Source organism: Oryctolagus cuniculus, chromosome 5 (genome assembly GCF_964237555.1).
Source record: "Oryctolagus cuniculus chromosome 5, mOryCun1.1, whole genome shotgun sequence".
NCBI lineage: Eukaryota > Metazoa > Chordata > Mammalia > Lagomorpha > Leporidae > Oryctolagus > Oryctolagus cuniculus.
The window spans coordinates 132,202,718-132,230,362 of record NC_091436.1 but is presented as its reverse complement, the minus strand read 5'-3'; the positions used below and the strand labels follow the sequence as shown (position 1 = coordinate 132,230,362).

At 45.9% G+C, this 27,645-nt stretch overlaps 1 protein-coding gene across 3 annotated transcripts in view; it reads left to right on the top strand.

Moving 5' to 3' along the window:
* The first annotated feature begins 9,477 nt into the window (after positions 1–9,477).
* CMTR1 (cap methyltransferase 1) overlaps positions 9,478–27,645 on the top strand; it is a 49,244-nt gene continuing 31,076 nt past the window's right edge. For all 3 annotated transcript variants that reach the window (XM_051854782.2, XM_051854781.2, XM_051854780.2), the window contains exons 1-6: positions 9,478–9,685; positions 11,817–11,951; positions 20,642–20,793; positions 22,867–23,025; positions 25,294–25,386; positions 26,728–26,799. In XM_051854782.2, coding sequence (XP_051710742.1) covers positions 11,822–11,951; positions 20,642–20,793; positions 22,867–23,025; positions 25,294–25,386; positions 26,728–26,799 — 606 coding nt within the window. In that variant the 5' untranslated portion in view covers positions 9,478–9,685; positions 11,817–11,821. The remainder of the gene's footprint in view (positions 9,686–11,816; positions 11,952–20,641; positions 20,794–22,866; positions 23,026–25,293; positions 25,387–26,727; positions 26,800–27,645) is intronic.

Sequence of the window (27,645 nt, the reverse complement as noted above, 5' to 3'; positions counted from 1 at the left end):
GGGGTGAACCAACGGAAAAGGAAGACCTTTCTCTCTGACTCTCTCACTGTCCACTCTGCCTGTCCAAAAACAACAACAACAACAACAACAACAAAAAACACCACAACTCAGGGAACTGTTCACTTCAGATCTGTGGTTTTGAGTAGAGGCCTTTGTCTTTTCATTAAACTTGTTTCTAACTGATACGATTGAAGTGTGGTAGAGGCCTTCCCAAGGTCAGAGGAGAAGAAGGGAGGGCCCTGTCCTGGGAATGCAACGTGGTTGTCACCTGCTTGCCTGTGGGGTTATTATCTGCTTGTTAGCACTGAGAGATGGTGTGGGGGAGGAAACACCATCAGTAACTAAGTACCCATGCACGGTATTGTATCAATTCCTGTGGCTGTAACATTAGAACATCCAATCAAATGTATGCATGTAGCCATATCAGGGAGACAAAGAGGCTGAAACCAACGCAAGCTTTTTTTTTTTCTTAAGGGAAAGGGTTTATTGGAGAAAACCCAGCAGACCGGAGAGAAGGGGCGAAGAGGGAAAAAGGGGGAGAAGGGGAGTATAAGAGAGAGAGAGAGAGACAGAGAGGAAGAGACGAGAGGAGGAGAGGAGAGCAGACGAGAGGAGCCAAGAGAGCAGAGAGCAGGAGAGAAGAGCCAAGAGACCGGCTCAAGCTTTGGGATGAAACTCCACCCGGGCCTTATGCTGGCGTAAATAATAATGAAAGACTACTTGCTGGGGCCGGTGCTGTGGCACAGTAGATTAATCCTCCACCTACAGTGCCAGCATCCCATATGGGCGCTGGTTCTAGTCCTGGCTACTCATCTTTTGATGCAGCTCTCAGCTGTGGCCTGGAAAAGCAGTGGAAACTGGCCCAAGTCCTTAGGCCCCTGCATCTGCATGAGAGACCTGGAAGAAGCTCTTGGTTCCCGACTTTGGATCAGCACATCTCTGGCCATTGTGGCCATCTGGGGAGCGAACCGGCAGATGGAAGCCTTTCTGACCCTCTCACTGTCTGTAACTCTACCTCTCAAATAAATAAATAAATAAATAAAATCTTTTTTTTTTTAAAAAAAAGACTACTTCCTGTTAAAGCCCTCGATGTCTCGTCTCTCCACAATTTTGCTTTATGTAAAGTTTACCTAAATAAAAATTCCTTATCAATGAGAAGCCCATTACTTAGCCTAAATAAAACAAAGTTGTGAGATGATTTTTGACATGCATGCTTTGTTGGACATTCAGTTTCTAATTTTGTGTTTCAATGGTCGTAAGTGTTGAAAATCCACATTTGTAGATTCAAAAAACTACCATTGCAAAGACGATGAAAACTTCCAGAGTTTTGTTTTTGTTTTAATCAAGGCAAGAATAATCCTCAAGGAATAGAGTAATTCTCCAAGGATCTTTGAGTTCAACTTCAACTGTATTTTTTTTTTTTTTTTTGGTCCTAAGATCAAGAATTCCTCTTCAGCTAGGTCAACATCTTAACATCTTTGATTCTGTGTAGATGAGAAAGAAATGGATTGCAGATCTGTGGTTCAACTTAGAAGCTATGAAGATAGAAACTGTTTTTGGAAGACTTCTGAAGTGTTCCAGAAATTTATAGATTTCTCTTTTCAAAGAAAATAACAGAGAATTTTCTATTACAGCTCCATCTCAGAAAAGTCTGCATCTTCCAGCTTCTTCCTTATCAACCACTTGGCTAAAAATGTTTTTAATTTTTCCAATAACATCCATAATCTTGAATTCATGACATGAAATTGAAAGATTAAACCCATTCAACATGGTTTTGGGTGCCAGCCATGTGAGCTGACACATCCATGAAATTCCTGTCCTCAAACTGTCTCAAGATTGGATTTTCAGGACCAGCGCTGTGGCATCAGCATCCCATATGGGCCCTGGTTTGAGTCCCAGCTGCTTCACTTCTGATCTAGCTCTCTGCTAATGGCCTGGAAGGCAGTGGAAGATGGCCTAAGCGCTTGGGCCCCACACCTGTGTGGGAGACCCGGAAGAAGCTCCTGGCTCCTGGCTTCAAATCCGCCCTTATCTCAGTAAATTAAGACTTCTATCCTGGCCGGCGCCGCGGCTCACTAGGCTAATCCTCCACCTAGCGGCGCCGTCACACCCGGTTCTAGTCCCGGTCGGTCGGGGCGCCGGATTCTGTCCGGGTTGCCCCTCTTCCAGGACAGCTCTCTGCTGTGGCCAGGGAGTGCAGTGGAGGATGTCCCAAGTGCTTGGGCCCTGCACCCCATGGGAGACCAGAATAAGTACCTGGCTCCTGCCATTGGATCAGCGCGGTGCGCTGGCCGCAGCGGCCATTGGAGGGTGAACCGACGGCAAAGGAAGACCTTTCTCTGTCTCTCACTCTCACTGTCCACTCTGCCTGTAAAAAAAAAAAAAAAAAAAAAAAAAAAAAAAAAAAAAAGACTTCTACCCTTAGTGTGAAAGAGTGCTTCAACCCACCCACAGTGAACTTGGGCATCCCAGAGACGCAGTTCATGTTTGTGCTTTCCTATCCTGATGAAAACATTTTAAGTGTGTTTGACTCAAAGATCTGCCTCTAATTAAGTTGATGCCATTGATGGCATTTGGCAAAATCTCTTCTCCAGGATTGTTAGGCGAATCTTTGTTGTCAGTGCATGCCTGTGTAAAAATAAATAAATAAATAAATAAATAAATAAATAAATAAATAAAGTGGTGCTGTTATGAAGTGTTCGCTTGCTCATTAAGGCAGCGACACTGGATGTATTACCCAGCATGGCAGAGGCCCCAGCTGTGCAGAGCAGGAAGGCTTTCACTCCAAAGTTTACTTGGCAAAAAATTGTTTCACCGTCTCCAAAATGTTCGCAGCCTGTGTAGTTTAAAAAAGGGACTCACAAAATAAGAATTCCTCTTTGATGGCAGCCGCGTGCGTACAGGAAACAAAGAGGGAGCTGGCTGCCTTGAGAGATGTCCCTCCACAAACATCTGATGTAGGCGCCCTTTCAGGCTGGGCGCATGGGGCACTGCAATTGACATTAATTTTCACACACACACACACACACACACACACCCCACCCTGGCTTCGGCATCCCATAATATTCAGTAATGAAAGTGATACTTGATTTCCACCATCTGTCCTTGTCTTTGGCATTTCATTTTAAATTGGCTTTACAGAAAAGATACAAAATAAGTAAAAAATCAAACCGTTGATTTAACTTACTTGTTTTTGATTTCAGACATATAAACATGTATTTTTTAAAATTTTTAGTTGAGAGATACAAGGAGAGAGAGAGAGGGAGAGAGGGAGAGAGGGAGGGGGAGAGAAAGTTCCCATCAATTGGTTCATTCTCCAAATGCCCACAACTGGGCCAGGGCTGGAGCCAGGACCCAGGACCCAGGACCCAGGACCCAGGAACTCAATCCAGGTCTCCCAGGTGGGTGGCAGCAATCACCATAGCCACCCAGGGTCTTTGTTAATAGGAAGTTGAAGGTCAGAAGCCAGAGACAGAGGTTAAACCCAGTTATCTCAATGTGGGACACGGGTGTCCTAACCAGCACCTTTATCACTAGATGCCTGCCCACAGACTTAGATAAAATTGTAATAATAATACAAGGGATTGCCATGTACTCCCGTGACCTACATTGCCCGATTGCTAACAGCTTGCCACATTTACTTTGTATTATTTTCTGTCTCACTAAATACATCTCTTTATACACCCATGGTTTTTTTCATTATCATTTGACATGCACGTACTCATTCATTTACCTGTATGAATGCATAGTGTTTTTTTAAAAAAATATTTATTTTATTTATTTAAAGCAGGGAGACAGAGGAAGAAGGAGAGGGAGAGGGAGAGGGAGAGGGAGAGGGAGAGGGAGAGGGAGAGATTAAGTTCTCTGCTGCTCTCCCAGGTTGGATCAGAAGTGGAGCAGCCAGTACATGAACCAGGTGCCCATATGGGATACTGATGAAAGTAGTGGCTTAACCTATCATGACACAGCACTGGCCACATACATAGGGTTTTTATGAACCATTTGAAAGTAAGTTACAGGTGGGGCTGGTGCCGTGGCTCATTTGGTTAATCCTCCACCTGCGATTTTATTTATTTATTTTTATTTATTTAAAGCGATTTATTTATTTATTTGAAAGGCAGAGTTATAGAGAGGCAGAGAAAGAGAGAAAGGTCTTCTTTCATCTGTTGGTTCACTCCCCAGATGGCTGCAACAGCTGGAGCTGAGCTGATCCGAAGCCAGGAGCCAGGAGCTTCTTCCAGGTCTCCCACATGGGTGCAGGGGCCCAAGGACTTGGGCCATCTTCTACTGCTATCCCAGGCCATAGCAGAGAGCTGGATCAGAAGTGGAGCAGCTGGGACTCGAACCAGAGCCCATATGGGATGCTGGCATTGCATGCAGTAGATTTACCCGCTATGCCACAGTGCCAGCCCCTACCATTGTTTTTCAAAGGATGATTTAGGTGTCATATTTAACAAATCTTTGCCTACCCCAAGGTCAAGAAGATTATCTCTTGTTTTCTTCTAACAGTTTTGTAATTTTATTATTTTTGTATAGGGCTCAGTGTAGTTTTTTTTTTTTTTTTTGCCTAGGGATGCTCAGTTGTTCCAGCACTATTTGTGGATTTTGGGCTCAGTTGCATTAATTGTTTATCTGTTACTTTACTGGTATGATACCACTTTGATTACTGTAGCTTTATAGGGACCCTTAAAAGCAAGTAGTATGAACATTCCAGACTAATTCTTTTTCTTTCTAAATTAAAAAAATTATTTGGGGGCAGATTTCTGGAACAGCAGTTATGAGGCCACTTGAAACACCCACATCCTATATCAGAGTGCCTACGTTTGAGTCTTGGCTCTGCTTCCAATTCCAGCTTCCTGCTAAACACACCCTGGGAGGCAGCAGATGATTGCTCAAGTACTTGGGTCCCTGCCACCCACATGGGACACCCCAGTTGAATTCTCAGCTCATGGCTTTGGCCTGACCCTGTTCCAGCTGCTGCAGGCATTTGGGGAGTGATGGGAGATCTCTTTCTGCCTGTCTGTTTCTGTTTCCCTGCTTTTTTTGAATAAATAACTTAATTAAAATTTTCAAATATATTTGAAAGAAAGAGAGCTTTTGCTAGTTTCACTCCCCAAATGTTCATAAGGGCTGTGACAAGGCCAGGGGCCAGGCAGGAGTTCAATCCAGGTTTCCCACATAATTGGTAGGAGTTGTGAGTTGTCACAGCTGCATCCCAGCACGTACATGAGCAGGAAGCTGGAGTCAGGGGCTGGAGCTGGAGCTGGAAATTGAGCATAGGTACTCTGATACAGGACGCAGGAATCTTAACTGCTAGGCATGTCCCCATCCATATTCTTTCAAATTGTTCTGGCTACCTTCCTTTGTCTCCCCACATAAACTTTATTTCCTAAAAAGATTTATTCATTTATTTGAAAGGCAGAATGCGAGAGAGAGAAAGAGAGTCTTCCATCCATTGGTTCACTCACCAGATGGCCATAACAGCAAGATCTGGGACAGGCTAAAGACAGGAAGCTGCAACTCCATCCTGGTCTCCCACATGGGTGGCAAGGGCCGAAGTGCTTGGGCCATCATTCACTGCCTTCCCAGCACATTAGCAGGGAGCTGGATCAGAAGCCAGGCAGCCAGAACTTGAACAGGTGCTCAGTTCTGGGACGCCACATCGCAAACGGCAGCTAAACCTGCTGAATCACAATACAGGCCTCTCCCAGGTAAACAATACACTCAGTGTGTTTGTGTCTGCACAAATTCCTTCTGGGATTTTTATTGGAATCGCACCAAATCAATAGATAATATAGAGATAATTGTCATCTTAACCGTATTGAATTCTGTATTCCATGACTGAGCTATGTGCCTCTCTATAGGTTGTTTTGGTTGATTTTAGCAACATTTTGCAGTTTTTTTTTTTTTTTTCTCTAAAGACTTGTTTATTTGAAAGCCAGAGTTACACAGAGGGATAGACAAAGAGAGGGAGAGATCTTCCAGTCCGTGGTTCACTCCCAAACAACTGCAATGGCTGGGTCTGGGCCAGGCGGGTGCAAGGGGCCCAAGCACTTGGGCCATCTTCTGCTGCTTTCCCAGGCACATTAGCAGGGAGCTGGATCAGAAGTGGAGCAGCCAGGACTCTAACTGGGTTCCACATGGGATGCTGACATGGCAGATAGTGGCTTAACCTGCTGAACCACAGCTCTGGCCTCTTGTAGTTTTTTTTTTTTTTTAAGTATACATCATTTTCTTTAAGTTATTATAAATTTAGTCTTTGAAAGTTCAATTTCCAGGCTGGCGCCGCGGCTCACCATGCTAATCCTCCGCCTTGTGGCGCCGGCACACCGGGTTCTAGTCCCAGTCGGGGCGCCGGATTCTGTCCCGGTTGCTCCTCTTCCAGGCCAGCTCTCTGCTGTGGCCAGGGAGTGTAGTGGAGGATGGCCCAAGTACTTGGGCCCTGCACCCCATGGGAGACCAGGATAAGTACCTGGCTCCTGGCTTCGGATCAGTGTGGTGCGCCAGCCGCAGCGGCCATTGGAGGGTGAACCAACAGAAAAGGAAGACCTTTTTTTGTATCTTGCAAACTTTTTTAACTCATTTATTAATTCTAGGAACTTTTAAAAATAGCTTTTTAAAATTCATGAATTTGTGTTTGGGATTTTCTGTGCAGACCTCATGTCATGTGTGACTCTTTCCCTTTCCAATTATGTGCCTTTCTCCCTCTGCTTTTTTGCACTGATGTGGGCTTCCAGGAGGATTTGAACAGGAGTGTCAGAGTGTTCATCTTGCTTTATTCCTAATTTTAGTAGGCAAACATTGTCTTTCACCATTAAATATAAATATGAAAGAGATACAAATATGATATGAATATAGACTTTTATCCTTTATCAGGTGATAGAAGTTCCCTTTTATTACCAGTTTTAATTTTTAATTGACTATAAAAGCCATAAATACCTATGGCATACTGTTTGATGTCTTGATACATGTATACATTATGTACTACTAGCTTTTAAACATGAATTGAGGTTGAATTTTGTCGAATGCTTTTTCTGCATGGGTTAATATGATCATAGGGTTTTGATTCTCAAATATATTGATATGACAGATTGCATTAATTGATCTTTTTAAAAAGATTAAGTGATTGATTTGAAAGTCAGAGTTATATATAGACATGGAGATACATGGAGAGAGATCTTCCGTCTGCTGGTTCACTCCCCAAATGACCACAATCACCAGAGTCAGGCTGATCCGAAGCCAGGAGCCAGGAGTTTCATCAGGGTCTCCCACATGGGTGGTAGGGGTCCAGGCACTTGGGCCATCTTCCACTGCTTTCCCAGGTGCACTAGCAGGGAATTGGATTAGAAGTGAAGCAGCCAGGACTAGAACTGGCACCTCTATGGATACCAGTATAAAAGGCCGTGGCTTAACCTGCCACACCACAGTGCCCACTGCCCACTCCCCACTCCCCAGAATTTACACAATGGCCAGGGCTGAGCCAGATTGAAGCCAGGAGCTGTATCTTGGTCTCCCACACGGATGGCAGCGTCCCAAGAACTTGGACCAACTTCCGTTGCTTTTCCCAGGCCATTAGCAGGGAGCTGGATGGGAAGTGGAGCAGCCAGAACACAAACTGCAGGTGGCTTTATCCACTATGCCAGAATGTCAGCCCCATTAATTGAGCTTCAAACACTCACCCACTCTTGCCAGTAGGCCATGGTGTGTAATTGTTTTTACATATTTGCTGGATCTCACTTGCTAGTATGTTATTTGGGATTTTTGTTTTTATATTCATGCAGGAGGTTGGTCTGCAATCTCCTAGTATCTTTATTTGGTTTTGATATTAGGGGAATGCTGGCCTCATAATATGTTGGAAAACGTTCCTCCTTAATCTATTTCCCGCAACAGATTGTGTAGACTCAATTATTTCTCTTTGATTTGTTCAGTAGAATTCACCATTGAAGCCATGTGGACCTCAATTTTTTAAAGGTGCTTAAGAAAACGATGAATTCAATTGCCTTACTAGATACAAGGCTTTTTTAAAAAGATTTTATTTATTTATTTGAGAGGTAGAGACAGAGAGAAAGGTCTTCCTTCCATTGGTTCACTCCCCAAATGGCTGCAATGGCTGGAGCTGCGCTGATCCAAATCCAGGAGCCAGGAGCTTCTTCCCAGTCTCCCATGTGGAGCCCAAGTGCAGGGGCCCAAGCACTTGGGCCATCTTCTACTGCTTTTCCAGGCCATAGCAGAGAGCTAGATTGGAAGAGGAGAAGCCGAGACTAGAACCAGAGCCTATATGGGATGCCAGCACCGCAGGCAGAGGATTAACCATGGCACCGGCCCCTAGACACACAGCTATTTAGGTTACCTGCTGCTTCTTTGGTAAATTTCCGTGGCTTGTAGTCTTTAAGGGGTTGATCCACAGCAGATGAAAGACCTCTCTCTGTCATTCTGCCTTCCAAATATGTATATGTATATGTATATGTATATGTATATGTATATGTATATATATATTTAAGCACACACAGACAGCCATACCCTTTCCTGGACAGAGTGTATGGCTGAGCAGGGGAGGCAGGTGAGTGGAGAGGCCGTTACACACATTGCAGTACACGCTTTGGTAGGGGAAGGGCAGTGCTACGGGAGATGGGGGCTGCCAGTCCCGACCTGAAGGTTTGCAGCTTTAAGGACACTACACTAGGATCCCAGGGAACCGAGGCCATGAGTCAAGCAAATGAGAACACTCATCCAGGCGGGGTGGGGGCTTGAGCCCTTAAGGGACATGGCAGGTTTGAGAAAAGAAACAAAGACCTGGATGTGGAAAACTCAGGAAACAGCAGGGCAATTCACAACTGCGGAAGAGGCCAGACTGGAGGGTCTTGGAGGCCACTGAGTGGTTTTAATCATCGATGGGTTGTGACAGGACGAGATTTAAGTTGAAATAAGAGTAAGTGTGGTTTTGTGGGGAATGCAGTAGCGGGATGGCGACTGGAGGCAGGCGGGTTGGTGTGGTGCTTCCTAGACTAACGTTACCGAAGGAGAATGGGTGCAGGGGTTGTGGCAACGCAGAGGGGGTGAATGGACCCCTCTGAGAGACAGTCATACTCAATTCAGCGTAGTGGAGGCTCTGAGAATGAGAGGGAGCCCCCTTAGGTCTCTAGCTGGGCCAAGAAGATGGGCGGTAGTTCCCTAAGCACGAGGACATACGGCGAACTCTGAATTTGCGGGGCTTGTAGGGACTGAGGATATCCAACAGACTTCTGGCCACGCTGGTCTGAAAACCTGGAGGGAGCTGGGACTGTCCGTCGCCTGTGGAGGGTGTCCTCTACGCTGGCCACTTAAGTTCCGCGACTTTTGCATCCTGTGGCAGGCGGCTCTTCTGCGCAGGCGCCCTGTACCTCCCCGGGCTGGTGGGCGGGGCGGGCCGGAACCTAAGCGGCCCTTTCCCAGGGCCAGGACGCGGCCTGGTGGAGGCGGGGCCGGCTGTTCCGTGACGTCATTAGGCTGCGCGGCCCGCAGGGCGGGACCTGAGCGCGACGGCGCGACCGGCGGACCTAGGCTGGCTTGTGGGGAAACGAAAGTGAGGGAGGCGGCAGAGGCTCTGGCAGCGGCAGGGCCAGGCCCGGCGGCGGCAGCGGTGGTGGCGACAGCGTGGGCCTGACCCCCGTCTCCGCTCCCTGGCAGCTCGCCCTGTCCCCTGAGCGTGAGTGCCGACGCGCGGCCCGGGGGGAGCGAGCGGGCGGGCGCGCGGGCTCGGCATCCTTCTCTCCACCGCCGCCTCGGCCCCCACCCGCAGTCGTGACTCTCCGCGCCTTCTGGCGGCTTCTCTCTCCCCCTCCTACCCCCCGCCTACGCCCGTTTCCTGGAGCTACCGCTGACATCTGTGTGCACACATTCACACACCCTGCTCCGCCTTCCAATGAGAAGACTAGCCCGGGGAGGTGGGAGCTCAGGTCTTCCCTCTACGGAGAGAGGGCGGCATGCGAAACCGAGGCCCACGGAGGGCAGACTGCAGAGGGGATTTGAGCCCCTTACGTGGGGGAAGCAGCAGGTAGAACCATGCCTCCCGCCTTCCGTTTGGAAGCTCCCCATCAGAACACACTCTGGCACGTGTAGTTCACTTGGGCACTGTGTAGCTGCGGGGCCGCCTTCTCTCGGGCCTCAGTCTCCCGTGCAAACGGAGACGGTGGGATTCGGTCATTTAGAAGGCCCCAGTCTAAAGTGATATGTTTGGGGGAGGAGCATCAGCATCTCCTGACTTTCACACAACTATTTTCTTGCACCCACCCATCCCAACACAACACGCATTGAGTGTCCCGTGTTTCTGATCTCTAGCTACAACTCAGACCGGTGCTTTTGCGTTTGCAATGGTTAGAAGTAGGCTCAGTGATGGGTTTTCCCATGGCTCACCTCGAGAACCTTTCGCGGGGGATAGAAGTCTGATTGCTCAGTGTCTCCCGTTCATCCTGCCTCCCCGGTAGCCTCTGCCTGTGGCAGTTAGGGGCTGCCTCCCAGAGAAGGAGGTGAGAGAAGGGGAACGTGGGATCCAGGGTTTCGTGAAGTTAGGGGGTCAGTGACACTTACTTTCTTGCTGTGGCTGCTGTGGTCATGACATAAGGCCACTCATGTGCCCCTGAACATGCTTCCCAGCCCCGAGTTTCGCAGCACAGCTGGTCACCTCTTATTACTCCATTTATTTATTTATTTATTTTTAAGATTTATTATTTGAAAGGCAGAGGCAGAGAGAAAGGTCTTCTATCCGCTGGTTCACTCCCCAGGCCATGGCAGAAAGATGGACTGGAAGTGGAGCAGCTGGGACTCAAACCGGCACCCATATGGGATGTTGGCACTGCAGGCAGTGGCTTTTCCCACTATGCCACGGTACTGGCCCCTTTACTCCTGTTTTGAGTCCGTTCTCTTTTCTGAGCTCTCTACAGCCATTCAGTGGTGTGTAAGCTGTGCTGCATTTACTACTTCTCTTGCTTGTTCATTAACTTAATTACTCCTTAAGATTTCAGGGTCTTATAATCACTTTAGTCCATTTCTTCTTCTTTCTTTTTTTTTTTTTTTTCCTTCTCATGCTTACGTACCCCTGGGCTTGGATGATGGTGTCAGGCTGCCTACTTTTTTTTTGTGTGTGTGGAGGTGGGTTGCTGAACTTAAGTTACTTTTTTTTTGTATCTCAGGCCAATGATCCAGCTATCATCAGTTGTAGTAACTTGTCTACTGTTCTTTTTTCTTCAGTCCTAACCAACCATTGCTTCCACCTTTTACTCTGGATAAAAACTTTCCCCGTTGTTCTTTCATATTTCCAAACATCATGAAGCCAAAACCCAGTATTTAATATTACATAATCTCTTAATTGTCTTGGTAAAATGATGGTGATGGATTGCTCATTCTAGATGATCCTTTCACCGTGGAGATATTGGTTGATACTTACTGGCTTCAGAACTCATTTCCAGTGTACATTGTCTGTCATGCACAGCCAATAGTGCATCAAAAGTATTGAATAACAAATACCCGAGGTCTTTTTTTCCCCTGTGTGGCCTATGATGTTGATGCATGGCCTTTTGATACCTGACACCAGTGGGCTGTGGGGCTCCAGGTCTGAGAACATTGCATTTTCAAGTAAAACTGCCCCCTATCACTGAAGCCCGGCTTTGGCTGGCACCCTCCCTGCCTGTCATCTGAGGAGGATGCTGTTGAAATGCTCGTGCTGGAAGATGTTCCGAGCTGCCCGATTCATCCCACTGATGATTTATGCTTTGGGAACCGTGCTCTGGTCCCATGGGACTCACCCGAGGGCAGCTGACCATCTGGATTTATGGTTACAGTCACAATGAAGAGGAGAACTGACCCAGAACGCACTGCCCCCATCAAGAAACAGAAAAAAAGAGTTGCAGAGCTTGGCCTGAACCTCAGCTCCACGTCCGACGATGATCCTCCCTCTGTCAATCACGCAGTGAAAGGTATGCTTGCCTGTGTGGTGTGAGGCTGCCAAGGATCTGGAGGTTTGCATCCCGGGTGCTTGAGCTGAGCGTAACACAGTCCGCTGGCCCTTGGGGACAGCTGGGCAGATTCTCTGGAGAGATGTCGGCCCTAGATCTTCCCTTCTGCCACAAGCGGGAGACTTGTTGAAATAAAAATTGGGATTTTTCTAGAAGTCCCTGGGTTCCGTAGCAGGTACTTCAGTAGGTGGCACCCTTCTGCTGCCTTACACCAGTTGGAGCGTGATGGGCTGCTCGTGTGCCCTTAATAGCTGTGAGCGACCCTAGGACTCTCTGATGCAGGAGGGGCCTGCCGCTGCGCCTGTCTGGTCCAGTCCTCCTCAGGTTTTTGCATGTTGCTTTCTCACCAACTGTATTGGAGTGTTGCTGTGTTTACTGTTTATATTAAGCCCAAAGATTTCACTGATCTGGCTGAAAGTAGCACTTTTTAAAGGTTGTGGACATTCACAGTTTCCACAGATGCTCTCTGAGAAATGTGAAGTGTCTAGGAGTTTGCCTCCAGTGCCAAGAAGTAGCTCTGTTTGCATTTACCTTGACTTGCCAGCTGTATCAGTATCCTAAGGCTGCTGTAACAAATGAACACAAACTGGGTTGCTTAAAGCAACAGAAATGTATTCACTCTGTTATGGGGCTTGAAGTCTAAAATTGGGTTGTGAGCAGGTCCATACCCCCTCCAAAGGCTCTTGGGAAGACTTTCTTTACTTCTAGCTTTTGGTAGTTGCCACTGTCCTGGTGTACCTTGGCTGTGGCAGCACAACTCCGGTTTCTGCCTCTGCTTTCCCTGTGTGTGTGTTCCGATTTCCCTCTTTAAGAATATCTGCCATTGGATTAGGGCTCCCCCTCCCCCCCCCCCCCCCCCCGCCCCATCGAGTATTACCTCATCTTGATTTGATAACATCAGCAAAGACCTTGTTTCCAAATAAGGCTACATTCAGTACAAGTTCTGGATGGACAAGATTTGGGGGTGGGGGATGGGGCATTGTATCTAACCCAGTACACCAGCATGCTTGGATTGGGGATCTTCTGTTGGATTGTTGGTAAACTGGAATGAAATTAGGTAACAGATTGGTGACTGAAAGGGTGTGAAGCATCCTTTGAGGGTGGTAGGAAATACAGTTTGTGCACAATGACAGGCTAACTGAAGGGCAGTTACTCATCAGCTGTTACTAAGAAACTGGTTCAGAGAGAAGCTTGACAGGTGGTGCAGCTAATGGAGCATTTGGTGCGGCTGTGGGCCAGGCTAGAGGAGAGACTCATAAACCTGTGTGTGGAGGTTCGCCCGCCTTTAAAGTCGTCTTGGATTCCAGGCTGGGTGAGAGTGGACCTCGGGAGGTAAGAGCGTACTGGCTGCAGTAGTTCTCGGACTGCTGAGGGAAGGGGATCTTCGCACCTGGGATTTGAACAGCTTGGGGGAGGCAGAGGCTCTTCAGGTAGGGCTCTGGGGCACGGGGAGAGGTGGCCTCCACGGGAAAGGGGGGAGCATGCCTGGGGAATCAGTGGTGCTCGGGTGGTGAAGATGTCTAGTTCTGGGGGCCTCTTGGGGACATATACCTCCAGGAAGGAGAGGAGGACTCTCAGGTAAAGGAAGCTAAGTGCATAGTAGTTGAGGATCTTTCAGGGAAACCAGTCTAGTTTAAATTTCAAGCTTTTAAAAATGTGACTGTGAATTGAGATTTTTCCCTTCCTGTTCTTACACACAAGCCCCCTAATTTTATGAAATAGCTTTAACCTTTTCTAGAAGTAGCACCATTTGACTCAGTCAGGGCTGATCACTGCTGTTGTGTGCACAGAATGGAAGTCCAGAGGTGGCCAGGCCCTTGTATGTGTCTGGCAATAGGCCAGTCTCTTTCATTTGCAGAAAATGAGGCAGAGGCAGAGGCAAACCAGCTTTGCTCCATCACCCCATGGTATCTTATTTTAGGAAGCAGCAGCTCCACATTGCCAGGACAGCTGAGGGCTAGAGGTAGTTGTCTTCCTCAGCTACACTCTTCACAATGCTCGCCTCTACCCAGGCCTGCAGGGAGTAATGCTCAGTAAACATTCCCTGAGTGAGCTGTTACAAGGCAACTATAGGATCCTCCAAGAAGCTTAAAACGCTTCACCTTTTTCCTTTTGCCCATCCTTCCTGTGGTCTGCAGAGTACTAACATTCTGTTAAGTACTTAGTGTTTATATCACCTCACATTCCTGAGACCTGGCACCTGGCTCTGGTGTCTTGCCAGGACTTCATGTGCCTCATATGTAAATGCAGCTGTTCTATCCAGATACTTGTTTCAAAGCACGGTGTTTCTGTTTGCTCCAACCAGTTCCACCTGGACATGCTGTTCCATTATGATGGAAGGGCAGTGAGAAAAACAAAAGCCAGAGTTACTATTTCTGTCTGCTGGGGCCCTGTGTTTTCTTCCTCTGCTAGATCAGTGCAATGACTCACTAATGTTACTATTTGATAAGTTTGTTTAGTTTACATTATTCACAAGGTGGTCAGAGACTGCCTTTTGACTTAAGAAGGGAAAGGATGTTGTCATGAACAATGTTGCATTGTGTTCTTAGTATTGTTAAGAGGCATTTAGGAGCTGGTGCTATGGTGCAGTGGGTGAAGCCACTGCCCGTGGCGTCAACATCCTGTATGGGCGCCGGTTTGAGTCCCGGCTGCTCCTCTTCCTATCCAGCTCTCTGCTATGGCCTGGGAAAGCAGTGGAAGATGGCCCAAGTGCTTGGGCCCCTGTACCTGCATGGAAGACCTGGAAGAAGCTCCTGGCTCCTGGCTCCTGGCTTCAGATCTGCCTAGCTCTGGCCATTGCAGCCATTTGGGGAGTGAACTAGTAGATGAAGGATTTCTCTAACTCTACCTTTCTAATAGATTAGAAGAAAATGTGTTTGAAGGCATTTTCAGGTGTAAAGCCTTTGCCTATTTGCTATCAAATCAACACCCTTTTGAAGTAAGGAGAGGCAGACAGGACACCTTGTTGGCCTGTTCTTAAAGCTAAACTGCAGTCTAGGCCCCAGCAGGATTTCTTTCTCCCGTTAGCTGTGCACCTAGTTGGATTCCTGCTTCTCCAGCACCACACTCTAAGCGCCTTCCCCTCCACCAGGTTTAATTCTTTCCTAAACAGGCTATTTGCCCTGAAACACCATTGCTTTCCTGTCAGCCCAGATTCATGACCTTAATCAAAAACTTCCTTTATCGGTATCTGTTTAAATTGCTTTAACGAGTTACCATTTGTCTAGCATGAAGGGGAAATTGAGTCTTTAAGCAAGAATAAGAGTATTCCATAGCCATTGTTAGGCAAGAGGTGATGTTTATTAAAATCCATAATTTATTCTCCTCTATGTGCTGCTCACCTTGGCCATTAGCAGCTGGAGCTGTCCCTCCTTGTGTGTTGTCTCTGTCATTTTTAATCTTTGTGGTTTGCCCTACTGCTACATCATGATGTGAAAAATTTTGCCAACTCTGGGAAACCTCTGGTTCCTCTGTAAATGAACCTTTCTTCTTTAAAACGCCTTAATAATGATTTCTGTCATGTAGAGAAGCAATTGTAAGTGACAATCCTAAATAATGCTTTGGGCTCGGTGGTGTGTTTCAGAAGGGGTACTCCCAGGGAGGTAAATGGGAATGCCACCTAGCTTTGGCAAGTTCTTAATGAAACTAATGATTTTAATAGACCGACCTTATTACTCCTGGTAATTTATATCCTCATTACAAAATTGCCTGTTCAATGTTTGCTACATTCTTATCAGTCTTAGGAAGCTAAACCTCCTCTTTAGTTTCTGCTGCAGCCATGGCAGTTATTTGAAAAGAGTGGCCCCAATGACCAGGAGTAAAAGTTAAGTGGAGACTGTGGCAGTCTGCAGATAGCAGGACTGATCTGCAGAACTTGGTCCTAAATAACATCAAACTAAGAACTGGTTTCACATACCACATGAATGAAAGAGATAAGTAAGGCTTATTTGCTTATCTGTCTAGCAGGCTAACATTGTAGCTCCCATCATGCTCACTCTGAGAAGCTGGAAAGGACAGTGTACAGTAGGTTACACCTTGGCAGGACAGAGAGGACGGGTCTTTGTGCCAGAGTATGGGGTTGGAGTTTTGCACCACCGATTTGCCTAGTGAGCCTTCCACCACATTTGGTTCTCCCTATCCAAATGCCCAAAGGTGTGGTGGAGACAAAAGGAAACAAAAGCTACCTCCCTGCGAGCTGCAGCGGGCAGGAACCCTGCGTGCCCAGGAATGGTATTCATCCGCTGCAGCGCTCATTTTTGGGTCTGCAGGCAAATGCCCAGCAGCTCCCCAGCGCTGGAGCAAGGCACCTTGTTCTTTGAGCAGAATACTGGATTTGTTAGCCTTGTAAAACTGTAATGTCCAGGTAGCTGGTGAAGGGAATAATTTAACTTTGCAGCTTCTGATCAGTCAGGACCCTGGACCTGGGGGCTGCCCAGAAGGAGTGATAGGGCTGTACCTGGGGACCTGCCAGGTTCCTGGCACTGCCTCTTTCTGCACCGTTGGGAGTGCTGTTTTTGAGTGCAAGGGTGCTCTCCTCCACATGGAGACGACAGGCGAAGGGCCAAGCGCAGGTAGTCTTGAGCCACCCAGAGCCTTTTCCCCTCAGATCTGCTCTCAGAAGATTTCTATAGAAAGGAACCAACCTCTTCCCAAGGCTTGGAATGGCAATTTATTTATTCATGGCTTTATTTTTACTTTAAAAAAAAAAAAAAACCTAATATATTCTTGTTTCTCACAAATGCAGAAAGCACAGAAAAGTGCAAAATGGAAAATAAATATCACCTCACCTCTCAGTTTCCATGGTTACTCATTGTTAATGTTCTGGGTCTTTCCTTCTGAGTGGCACTCTCTGGCACTCTGATGTATGCTGCACTGGTCTATGTACGAATATCCACTGCTTATTAGGAGAATTGGACAACCACCACAAGAGAAGGGGCAGATTCCGTGCTTCCCACACAGGGGCTGCACAGTCATAATTCCTCCTTGCCAGCTGATCAGGAGGCAGTATTTTATTCTGATGTTTTATTTTATAAATTAACATTTTATTTTTATTTATAGAAATATTTCACATATTCACCTGCTGTTTGTTCTTTTGCAAAAATGTTGTATCTTTTAAAGATGCATATTTCGGGGCAAACATTTGACATAGTAGTTGAGGTTCCACCTGGGGTGCTCACATGCCATAACAGACTGCTTGCGTTTGAGTCCTGGCTCTACTTCAGAGTCCAGCTTCCTGCTAATGTGTGCCCCGGGGTGGGGAAGTGGCACAGCAGGTAGTAACGTATGCACTTGGGTCCTTGTCACCAATGTGGGAGACCAGATGGAGTTCCAGGCTCCTGGCATCAGCCTGGTCCAGCCCTGGCTGCTGTGAATTTTTTGTGGACTTTTCAGGAGAGAACCAGCAGATGGAAGATTCTCTCCCATCTCCCAGGCCCCCTCCTTTTTTATTTTTTTTAAAGCGTTTTTATGTTTTCTGTTAGATTTTTATGTTCTCTGAGTGTTCTTATTTTGCACAGTAGCCTACTGTATATAGCATGGACCTTTTATGGGGCAGTTTCTGAATCACAGTAATTGTCTGCTCTTTTAAACAATATTAACCTTCTAAATGCTGACATATGTCCTATTTTAACCTATTGGGGCTTCAGGGGCTAAATCATGGTCCAGGGAGGGCCCAGTTCTCTTTTAGGATATGAGAATTCCATCCTCATGCTTAAACTAGTAAGGTCTGAACATGTTGCACTGCTTGTAGGAGGTGTTAAGAGGAGCCCTATTCTAAGTACGTCTTCAGGAGAGGTGACACCGGGCCGACAGATATCTAAATTCACCATGATGAGTGTTTAGTTTCTGATAAATGGAAAGCCTCAGTCCAGGTGTCAGGGCTGCCAGGTTGAGTGCACACAGCTCCTTCTCTGTGAGACCTCGTCCTGTGGGGACGGCTTACAGCAAATGCTGACTGGCGGTAAGGCAGTGTGGTGCGTGCTGTGCTGCTAGGTGACTCCTGGTGCTGCAAGTTTGTGTGCTAGAAGGGAAATGCATGTACACAGTGCATGTACACTTCAGAATTACGATGTCCTCTTCAGGTTAGGAATGCCTGAAGAGTGACCACCTCGGGTGTGTAAAGAATTGTCTCACACAGCTGCTTCAGCACCTTTCCTCAGTACCTCCTGGTTACAGCAGCTGGGTTTTCTTTTTCTTTTTTCTTTTTTTTCTAAAATTTTTTTTTGACAGGCAGAGTTAGAGAAAGAGAAAGCAGCTGGGCTTTTTTTTTTTTTTTTTTTTTTTTTTTTGATAGGTGGAGTTAGAGACAGAGACAGAGAAAGGTCTTCCTTCCATTGGTTCACCCCCCAAATGGCTGCTATGGCCAATGCGCTGCGCTGATCCGAAGCCAGGAGCCAGGTGCTTCCCCGGTCTCCCATGCGGGTGCAGGGCCCAAGGACTTGGGCCATCCTCCACCTCCTTCCTGGGCCACAGCAGAGAGCTGGACTGGAAGAGGAGCAACTGGGACAGAATCCGGCGCCCCAACTGGGACTAGAACCTGGGTGCTGGTGCCGTAGGTGGAAGATTTACCTAGTGAGCGATGCCAGCCAGCAGCTGGGTTTTGACCCAGCATCTTTCCTCAACAATTTTTCCTCAAAGGAACTATGCCACTTTGCTAAGTCAGATTTTTTATATTTATTTTAAATATTAACGGGTAATTATAGGTTTGTAAGTCAAAGTATTTTTTAAAAGATCAGTGTAAACTCTCACATAAAAATGTGAATCAGATTTCACTTCTTTCACTTTTACTTGTTCTGAGTGATCATTTTAGCATTCTTTTTTTATTTATTAAAAATTTGTGGGGCCGGCACTGTGGCACAGCGAGTTAAAGCCCTGACTGGAAGTGCTGGCATCCCATATGGGCGCCAGTTCTGGTCCCGGCTGCTCCTCTTCTGGTCCAGCTCTCTGCTGTGTCCTGGGAAGGCAGTACAAGATAGCCCAAGTCCCTGGACCCTGCACCCACGTGGGAGACCTGGAAGAAGCTCCTGGCTCCTGGCCGTTGTGGCCATCTGGGGAGTGGACCAGCAGATAGAGGACCTCTCTCTTCATCTCTACCTCTCTCTGCAACTCTTTCAAGTAAATAAAATATTTAAAAAAATTTTGTTTTACATTAGAAAGAGACCATTTGAGAAGGGAGAGAGGTCCTTCCTGCTGGTTCACTCTCCAGATGCCTGCAGCAGCCCCCTAGCCTGAAGCTGAGAGCCAGAAACTCAATCCAGGTCTCTTCTGCAGGTGGCAGGAACCCAATCACTTGGACTGTCATTGCTGCTTTCAGGATTGGCATTAGCAGGAAGCTTGAGACAGGAACCAGATCTGGGTACTAAACCTAGGCATTCCATTATGGAGTGTAGGCATCTTAACTACCAGGACAAACAGTCACCTCCAGGTTGATATTTTCTGTCCATGCATTAGCCCCTGCATGAGTGGATAATCACTTTTATTGGTCTTGTATATTTTTCCATCTAAAAACTTATGCAATTATAGGCAAGGCATATAGCATTCTTTTCCCTCTTTGGTACACAAGAGTTAGGATGTTGTGCTGAAGTCCATGGTCTCGCTCTGTTGCTCTTCTGATAGGGTGTCTTGGTGGTTCATCTTTCTCAATCCATAGAGCATAGGTTCTCAGACTTTGTTGATTCTTGGTACTCTCAATGTGATCCTTTTTTTTTTTTTTTTTACTATGTCCAGTTTATTAAGAATCAAATATTTATTTAGGTCTGAATGCTACACATTTGTGTCCTAACAACTAGCTAATAGGCATTTGAAAGACTAATACATATAAATTGGAAAAAATTGTTTTATCTTTAACCATAATTATTTTTTAAAGATTTATTTATTTATTTATTTTAAAGAGTGATGCGGTGGGGGGGGGGAAGATCTTCCACATGCTAATTCATTCTCCAAATGGCCACAATCAGCCAGGGCTGGGCCAAATTGAAGCCAAGAGCCAGGAACTTCAAATGTGTCTCCCACATGGGTGGCAGGGTCCCTCCTTTTGTTTTTTTTCTTCCTCCCTTCCCTTCCTCTCCTCCTTTGTTCTTCTCCCACTCATCTCCCTGTGAGCCAGCTCTTCTCTGAGCTGTGTTATGGATGCAGCTTCTTATCTGTAAGTTTAAAGGACTGAAAACAAAGATAAGTGGGAGATTAAACAATCCAAAACTGCTAGTCTGATGACAGAATTGGTGAAAATAGAACCAGGCATCAATATTTAGAAATTGATGTTTGAATAAGAAACAGTGGCAACAGAATTAACAATATATCTTCAATATATACTTTATATTTGACAGTATACTTTCAGATATGCTATTTCATTTAATTTTTAAACAGCCACAATGTAAGTATTACCATCCTACTTTGGTGGAAGAAATTAAAAGCGTGGAGAAGGAAAACTTACTTTTGATCACCATTGTGACAAGTACTACCAGAAACTTTCAGAGACTTGTCTGAGATTACACAGCTAGTGAGACCTAGAGAATAGATTTGACCCTGGTCATTTAATGAACTTCATGTGTGTAGTATATACAGTGAACACCAGTTGAATAAATGATACTTGGATTTCTAGAGACTATTTTGTGCCATAGACTCATGTGAACATTTTCCTTTTTGTTTTCCAGCATCTGCCACAAGCTTAAGTGAGTCTGACAGTGAGAATGAGGGGAAGCAGCACAGCTCCGACTCTTTCCATGATGCGTTCAAAGCGGACTCCCTTGTGGAGGGAACGTCCTCTCGTTACTCCATGTACAATAGTGTGTCCCAGAAGCTCATGGTATGTAGCGTTTGGTTTGGTATTCACAAACTCCCCCGGCAAAGTGAAAGGAGGGCAGTTTGCACCCGTGTGAAAAGAAGGGAAGGTTAGGAATAGGGTTTTCCTCTGCTTTCCAGCTACTGAATTTTTAAAAAATTTATGTATGTATGTATTTGAAAACAGTGACAGAGCAAGAGAGATGGAGAGATCTTCCAGGTGCTGACTCAGTCTCCACATGACTGTAAGGCTCTACCTGGGCCAGGCTGAAGCCAGGAGCTGCATCCTGGTCTCCCATGTGGGTGGCAGGAACTCAAGTACTTGAACTGTAATCTGCTCCCCAGGTGCATTAGTAGGAAGTGGAATCGGAAATGGAGTAGCTGGGACTCAAACTGGCAGTCCAGTATGGGATGCAGGTGTCCCAAGTGGTGACTTAACACACTGCCATAACACCTGCCCTAGCTACTGAAATTTAATAAAGAAAACGGGGCCCCCTTCTTAATTCTTCAAATCTGTCACATTTGAATCATCCATCGGAGTGACTGCTTAGGCCTGTTTCTGGACAGAACTGGATCACCTTTTCATATTTGTAATAATTCTTGTTAGAAGCACACAGGAGTACATTTTCCTAAACATGGATGGGTACTAGTGGATAAAGAGGCTGCTGTGAGGAGTTGCTCTAGAGGGTGATCTCAAAAGAAGTTACTGAAATCCTGTTCATCCCCAGGAAGTAAAATAAATAGAAGTAGCACAGCCTTTTTCCAAAAGAAGATCCAGTTCTTTTTCCCAGCTTTCATGCCCTGTTGATGCATCACAAGAATGGAGGTGAACAGGAAGATTGCTCTTTTCCTCATCCAAATTTAGTGTCTACCAGGGGTGTTAGACCTTGTGGCTAGGACATCTGCATCCCGTATCATAGTGCCTGGGTTCAGGTCCCAGTTCCAGCTCCTAACTGTGCAGACCGTGGCTGTGCAGTGATGGTTCAAGTACTTGGGTCCCTGCCACCTTTGTGGTTGACCTGGATTGAGTTCCCAGTTCCCAGTCTCTGCCTGGCCCATCTCTGGCTATTTTGGGTATTTAAGGAGTAAATCAGCATATGGGGAAACATGCATTCTGTCCCTCAGCCCCCCTCAAATTAAAAACAGCAGAATTTACTGTGTGTGCAAAGGTTGTCAGGAAATCAAATTGCCTTCATCTGGCTTCAGGAATATCATAGTTGACTCCATCATTTCCTGTTGGGCTCACTGAAGGATGAGAACTGCCACTATTGAAGTTGGGGTTGTAGTTAGGGGGCCACAAACTTTGGAGAAGTGGAAGATGGAGAGGCTTGTGATGTCTCAGTCAACCTTTTGAGCTGGGGAAGGATTTGTGGCTACTGTAAGATGCCCTGCAGCTCCTGAGCTAGGAAGCTATTTTCAAAGAGAATATAGACCCTCCTGGGGAATTAGATCGTCTAATTATTGGAATTCTTTTATTAAGTGAGAGTCTCTGGGCTTGGATCTTTGAGGTATGCACATGAGCTCAACAACTAGAATTTGGTGTGAGCTTATAGACAGACAGTTGTGACATTTAAAAAATGTTTCTGTCCTGGGATTTTATTGTTGCTTCCATACCTCATTTTACATGAAGCAGGTTTTCGGCTAGTTTCTTGATTTAAGTGACCTAATACAGGCCCTCATTGTCCTCACTAAGTAAGGCTGTTTGGCTAAACATAAAGTAGAAGCTACTGCTTGAAGTGATATCAGCTGTATTTTGATCTACTTCTTGCTTACTCAGTCAAATTAGCTGGAAGGGTAAGTTGTGCAAATGTCCAGTGAGATTCATTAAGCACTCTTGATGCTTTTAGTTATAGCTATGAGGTCCATTCTCATTTGTCCAACTTCTGGTTGCCCTAGACTTTCACCTCTAGATACAGACTGGGCCCATCGTTACCACAGTTACTTACTTACGCTGCTTTTTCTTCATAAGGCTAGAAGGCCTAACTTTAGGCTTACTCATCCATATTTCTCATGGCTTAGCGTAAAGTTGGACAAGTGGTGGAGGCTAAATGAATGTTGTTGCGCTGAATTAATGTGCTCTCTTCCCTCTCTTTTTCAGGCCAAGATGGGCTTCAGGGAAGGTGAAGGACTGGGTAAATACAGCCAGGGTCGGAAGGACATCGTTGAGGCCTCTAGTCAGAAAGGTCGAAGAGGCTTGGGTCTGACACTTCGGGGCTTTGACCAGGAGCTGAACGTGGACTGGCGAGATGAGCCAGAGGTAACTGGTGTGGGGAGGAGGAGAGGAGAAATCCTTGTGTTTTTGGTTGCGTGGTTTTAAGAAGCCATAGTAACAGACCAGAAGTCTCGAGGTAGTGTGAGGAAGGTACCAAGTGGGGTTGTGATTGGCTTCTTACATGGAAGTTTTTGGGGATGTCCAGAATGGAAAACAAGACTGAGAGAGTCTACACCATTAAGCTTCGAAATAGGAGTTTGTTTATGCTAAATGGATGTCTCCCGTGGGTTTAGTCCATTTATCTGTTTGGGTACCACTTTCTTTGAATCCAGGAGACCAGACAAGACTCTTTAACATTCCTTTTTGTGGCACAGATTATGGCACAGGTTTTATTTATGTTCTGCCTTATTCCGCAAAAGATAGGTACAATAAAAGATAGGTACAATAAAAGCATCTAAAAGAACAGTGAGATATTAGCATTACAGAAAGAAAATAGTACATCAAAATCTAGCCTTACACACAGTTGCTGTGGTTGAGCTTCAGGTTTGGCTCTGAACTCTGGATACTTTATCTCTTTGATGGCTGCAGTCCAGAAAGGAATTCTTGGGAAGTCATATATGATAAAAACTTAATATGGTTCAAAATAAGATTCTGATAAGCCAGGAGTTGGTGGGTTCTGTGGTGGTTTCCCTGTGTTGCCTTATCCTTGTGAGGAGCCAAGGTCAGTCGGCAGAATAGCAGATGGGACGGTGTCGAATAGGAAGGCACTGTAACTGGCTGTCAGATAAAGGCTTTCCCCTCAGAAATACCTGGTGCTCTCTGTTGTCATCATTCATGTGAAAACAAGTGAAGGCTTCCAGTCCTTTCAGTGGGTAGAATTTGGACTAACGTTGCTCAACTCAGAATCTGAAATGTGCCTGTAAAAATTCGCCGTTTATCATACTTCAGTTTTTCCTCTTACAAAAGATGCCTCATGAGTCAGAGTTTGGCTCAGCTGTCAGTTGGTAGCTACTTCTTTAAGGCAGATGAGGCTGGGTGTCCAGTCCTGGGTCACTGCAGGGAAAGTGCTCAGTGGCCACTGCAGCCACTGACCCTTGGGACACAGTCTACCACATAGCAGCTTTAATGTTCAGACTTCCCTAGGGAGATGAAGCCTGCCTTTTCTTTTAAAGGAGCATCCAAAGTATATACGAGCTCTTTTCTGGAGTTTAAAATTTACAGCCATTATGCCTAGAGGTGATGGGTTTGACCAGGAGGAGAAGCCACCATACACTGCCAGATTCATGGACAAAAGACTTCAGTAATTTTCCTTTTCAACTTTTTCTCTGTTGATCATGGTTGGCTTGCCCTCAAGACCTTGCATTGTGATACCATTTTATGCCTTTCAGAGCATGTAATATTACCTTTAATCACATTGCTTCGATTTGCAATGGTGAATCTTTTCTCCACACTTGCTTGAGACTCAATCTGTGAAGCGGCTATGCAGGTTAGCCACCTGTTTAGATTTTATAATCCCCATTTCTCTAGCCCAGTGGTACTTAGTCCTGGCTGCACAGTAGAATTATACAGAGACTTTAAAAATGTACTTATGTGCCATCCCCACCTCAGGCCAAGAGAATCATATACTCTTGTTGCGGGGAGAGAGGTAGGAGAGTGTAGGCAGGGTATTCGCCCTTTTTAAAGTGCTGACCTGATCCTAACATACAGCCAGGGTGGGAACCAGTGTTTTAGCCTGATAGGCAAAGTAACTGGAAAATTAAGAGAGAGCAGCTGTGAGAGAGGCTGGTTTCTATCCTGTCTTGAACTGAATGGAGAAGGAATGCTAATTTCCAGGTTCTGAGTTGTTTTGTCAATAATATTTGGAAAGGCATCAGGAGAGACTTGTTGCCACTAAGTCTTCCTAGTGCAGTTACCTTATTGTAAACCTAAAATACATGTGATAACCATCCATTTTCTTCTCTGTGTCCCTGATGCTCTGATTTTAAACCCCTTGGGTCAAGGACCTGTCTTACGTAACTGCATCCTGAGCACTTGGCATGTAGTAGGTATTCATCAAATAATACTGGACAAATGAAAGAAATGGAGATTTGGGACACTTCTAAGAATTGAAACCAGAATTGGAAACAGCCTTCAGAAGTTAGAATCCTGGCTCTCACTTCTCATATTTGACCACTACAGTCGGCCTCAGCAACCTTGACCCTTCTCAGTCTGTCTGAGCCTGTTTGTTTTGGGGAAGCCCTGATGAATTTGGGGCATAGTCCTAAGCGTGAGGGTCATTCTTACCTGACTTACTTGCGTCTCTTCTCTTTATAGCCCAGTGCCTGTGAGCAAGTGTCATGGTTCCCAGAATGTACCACGGAGATTCCTGACACTCAGGAAATGGGCGACTGGATGGTTGTGGGAAAGGTAGGATTCAGGAAATTGTGCCCTGACTTCTTGGCACTCTCCCGATTTTCCTCCTTGACTCTGGTATGTATGTACCCTTGCAACTTAGCGAGTACGAGGGGTCTTCAGAAAGTTTATGGAAAATGTATATTATGAAAATGCAATGCATGGGCTTCATAACAGTGGTGAAAAGTTATTTGCCCTTTTCACATTCATACTTTAACATGAGTGTCCAGTGGATTTTTCCAGAAGCCATGACATGTGGTATTACAATTGATTAAATACAAAAGCAGAGAGGAGAGTCTAGCCTTATATGAAGTCAGGCATTGAACAGATTTGCAAAGGTGGGAAATGGTACCACTCAAATTTCTTGATGGGAAATGAGTATTTTAATAAAACTATGTTAATGTAAAATTGTTATTTTAAACTGAATTAAGGAACATTTTTAAGCCTGTTTTGCCTTTTTTTTTTTTTTTTTTTTTTGAAGATTTATTTGAAAGGCAGAGTTACAGAGATGTAGAGGCAAAGAGAGAAATTTTCCATCTGCTGGTTCACTCCCCAGATGGCCGCAATGGCCGGAGCTGAGCTGATCCAAAGCCAGGAGCCAGGAGCTTCTTCCAGGTCTCCCACTCGGGTGCAGGGGCCCAAGCACTTAGGGCCATCTTCCACTGCTTTCCTAGGCAATAGCAGAGAGCTGGATCGGAAGTGGAGCAGTTGGGACTTGAACCGGCACCCATATGGGATGCCAGCACTGTAGGCAGCGGCTTTACCCACTACGCCAGCCCCAAGCCTCTGTTTTAATTTCTAACAATATTAACGTCTTTCTATCTATATATCCACAAAAACAGAACCTCTTTGGGGTCTTGGTGTTTTTTAAGGGTAGAAAACCTGAGACCACAAGTTTAAACATTGTTGATTTAACAGTATCCCCATTCAGGTGGGGCCTGGACTTGACATCTCCAAGGCCCCTTTCAGCCCTTGTTTTCTATAGCACTGCCAGTCGGTGCCTGGTCCCATGCCCTTGTACTCATCACAGGATGAGAGGCATTCTGGATGAGAGATGAGGCACTCCGGGCAGACGGCTCCAATGGCACCTTCCTGTTTGCTTTTCCCAGCCTCAGCATTTGTGAGTCTTGTATCCATATGGTGTGCTACTCCGAGCTCCCGGGGGACTGCTTCATCTCACAGCCATCTGGAGGAGAGCCGGAGGGGTTTAGGATTCTCTTTCCCATTCCTCAGGGATCGATGTTCTTGGCAGGAACTCAAACTCTTTACTCTGCTCTCTTGGAACCTGGATTTCTCAATTCAGCCCCCGAGTGCAGTCACAGGTGGTCATTATTTACTGTTTTCTTCTCCCTGTAGAGGAAGTTGATGATTGAAGATGAAACAGAATTTTGTGGGGAAGAGCTGCTTCATAGTGTGTTGCAGTGTAAGGTAAGGCCTTGGGGCTGCAGCTGGACTTGAAGACCTCACGTGAGGTGATTTGCTGGGGCTTTCCCAATTCTTCATTTGCATCGGTTGGGGGAAGATGAAGATGTTTCCTACAGACCTCTGAGGTGTCATTTTCCTGGTGACTGTTGTGCCTTGTGGTGTATGTTGTACTATCCCATGGTCAGTAGCCAGCAGAGAATTCATTTAACCTCAGTGGGCTGGTTCATTGTACTCCTGTGGGGCCTGGTGTAGGAAGAAGTTTGGAATAATTTTGAGCATCAGATGGATCTGGATTCAGATCCTAGTTCCTAAAACTTAATTGCTGTGTGACCTTGGGCCAGTTCTGCTATTCCAGGTTTCTTCATCTATAGAATGGGGACAGAATACTTCCTTGGGAAGATGTAGAATTGAATGAAATAGTGGGTATGAAGTGCCTGGCTGAATGTTAGCCTTCCCTTGATAATTTTTGGTTTGATTGCGGGTCTGGAAACACATGGCCTGGGCCCAATGAGCCAGGGAAACTGAGGAGAAACGGGCCAGTGAAGTATGAAAGCCTCAGCCTGGCCTCCCAGGGTTATTTTTGGCAGACATAGAATTGGAAATATCCGTACGGTGAAGGGAAATCAGGTGAAGTGAGGATTTATTTTTCCAGCAAGGGAACAGAGGTAGGAAAGGAATCATCACTGTGTGGTAAGTGCCATCAGAAAACCCTGGTCTCGCTTTGCTTCCCCTTCTCTGAGTGACCGCAGCCAAGTGAGTCTTGTATCTGACCTCTGGTCCCTTGGAGAGTTGCTGCTGGTGTGGAGACTGAGTTGCTGTGAGGATTAGCCACACCCAGAGGTGGCTCTG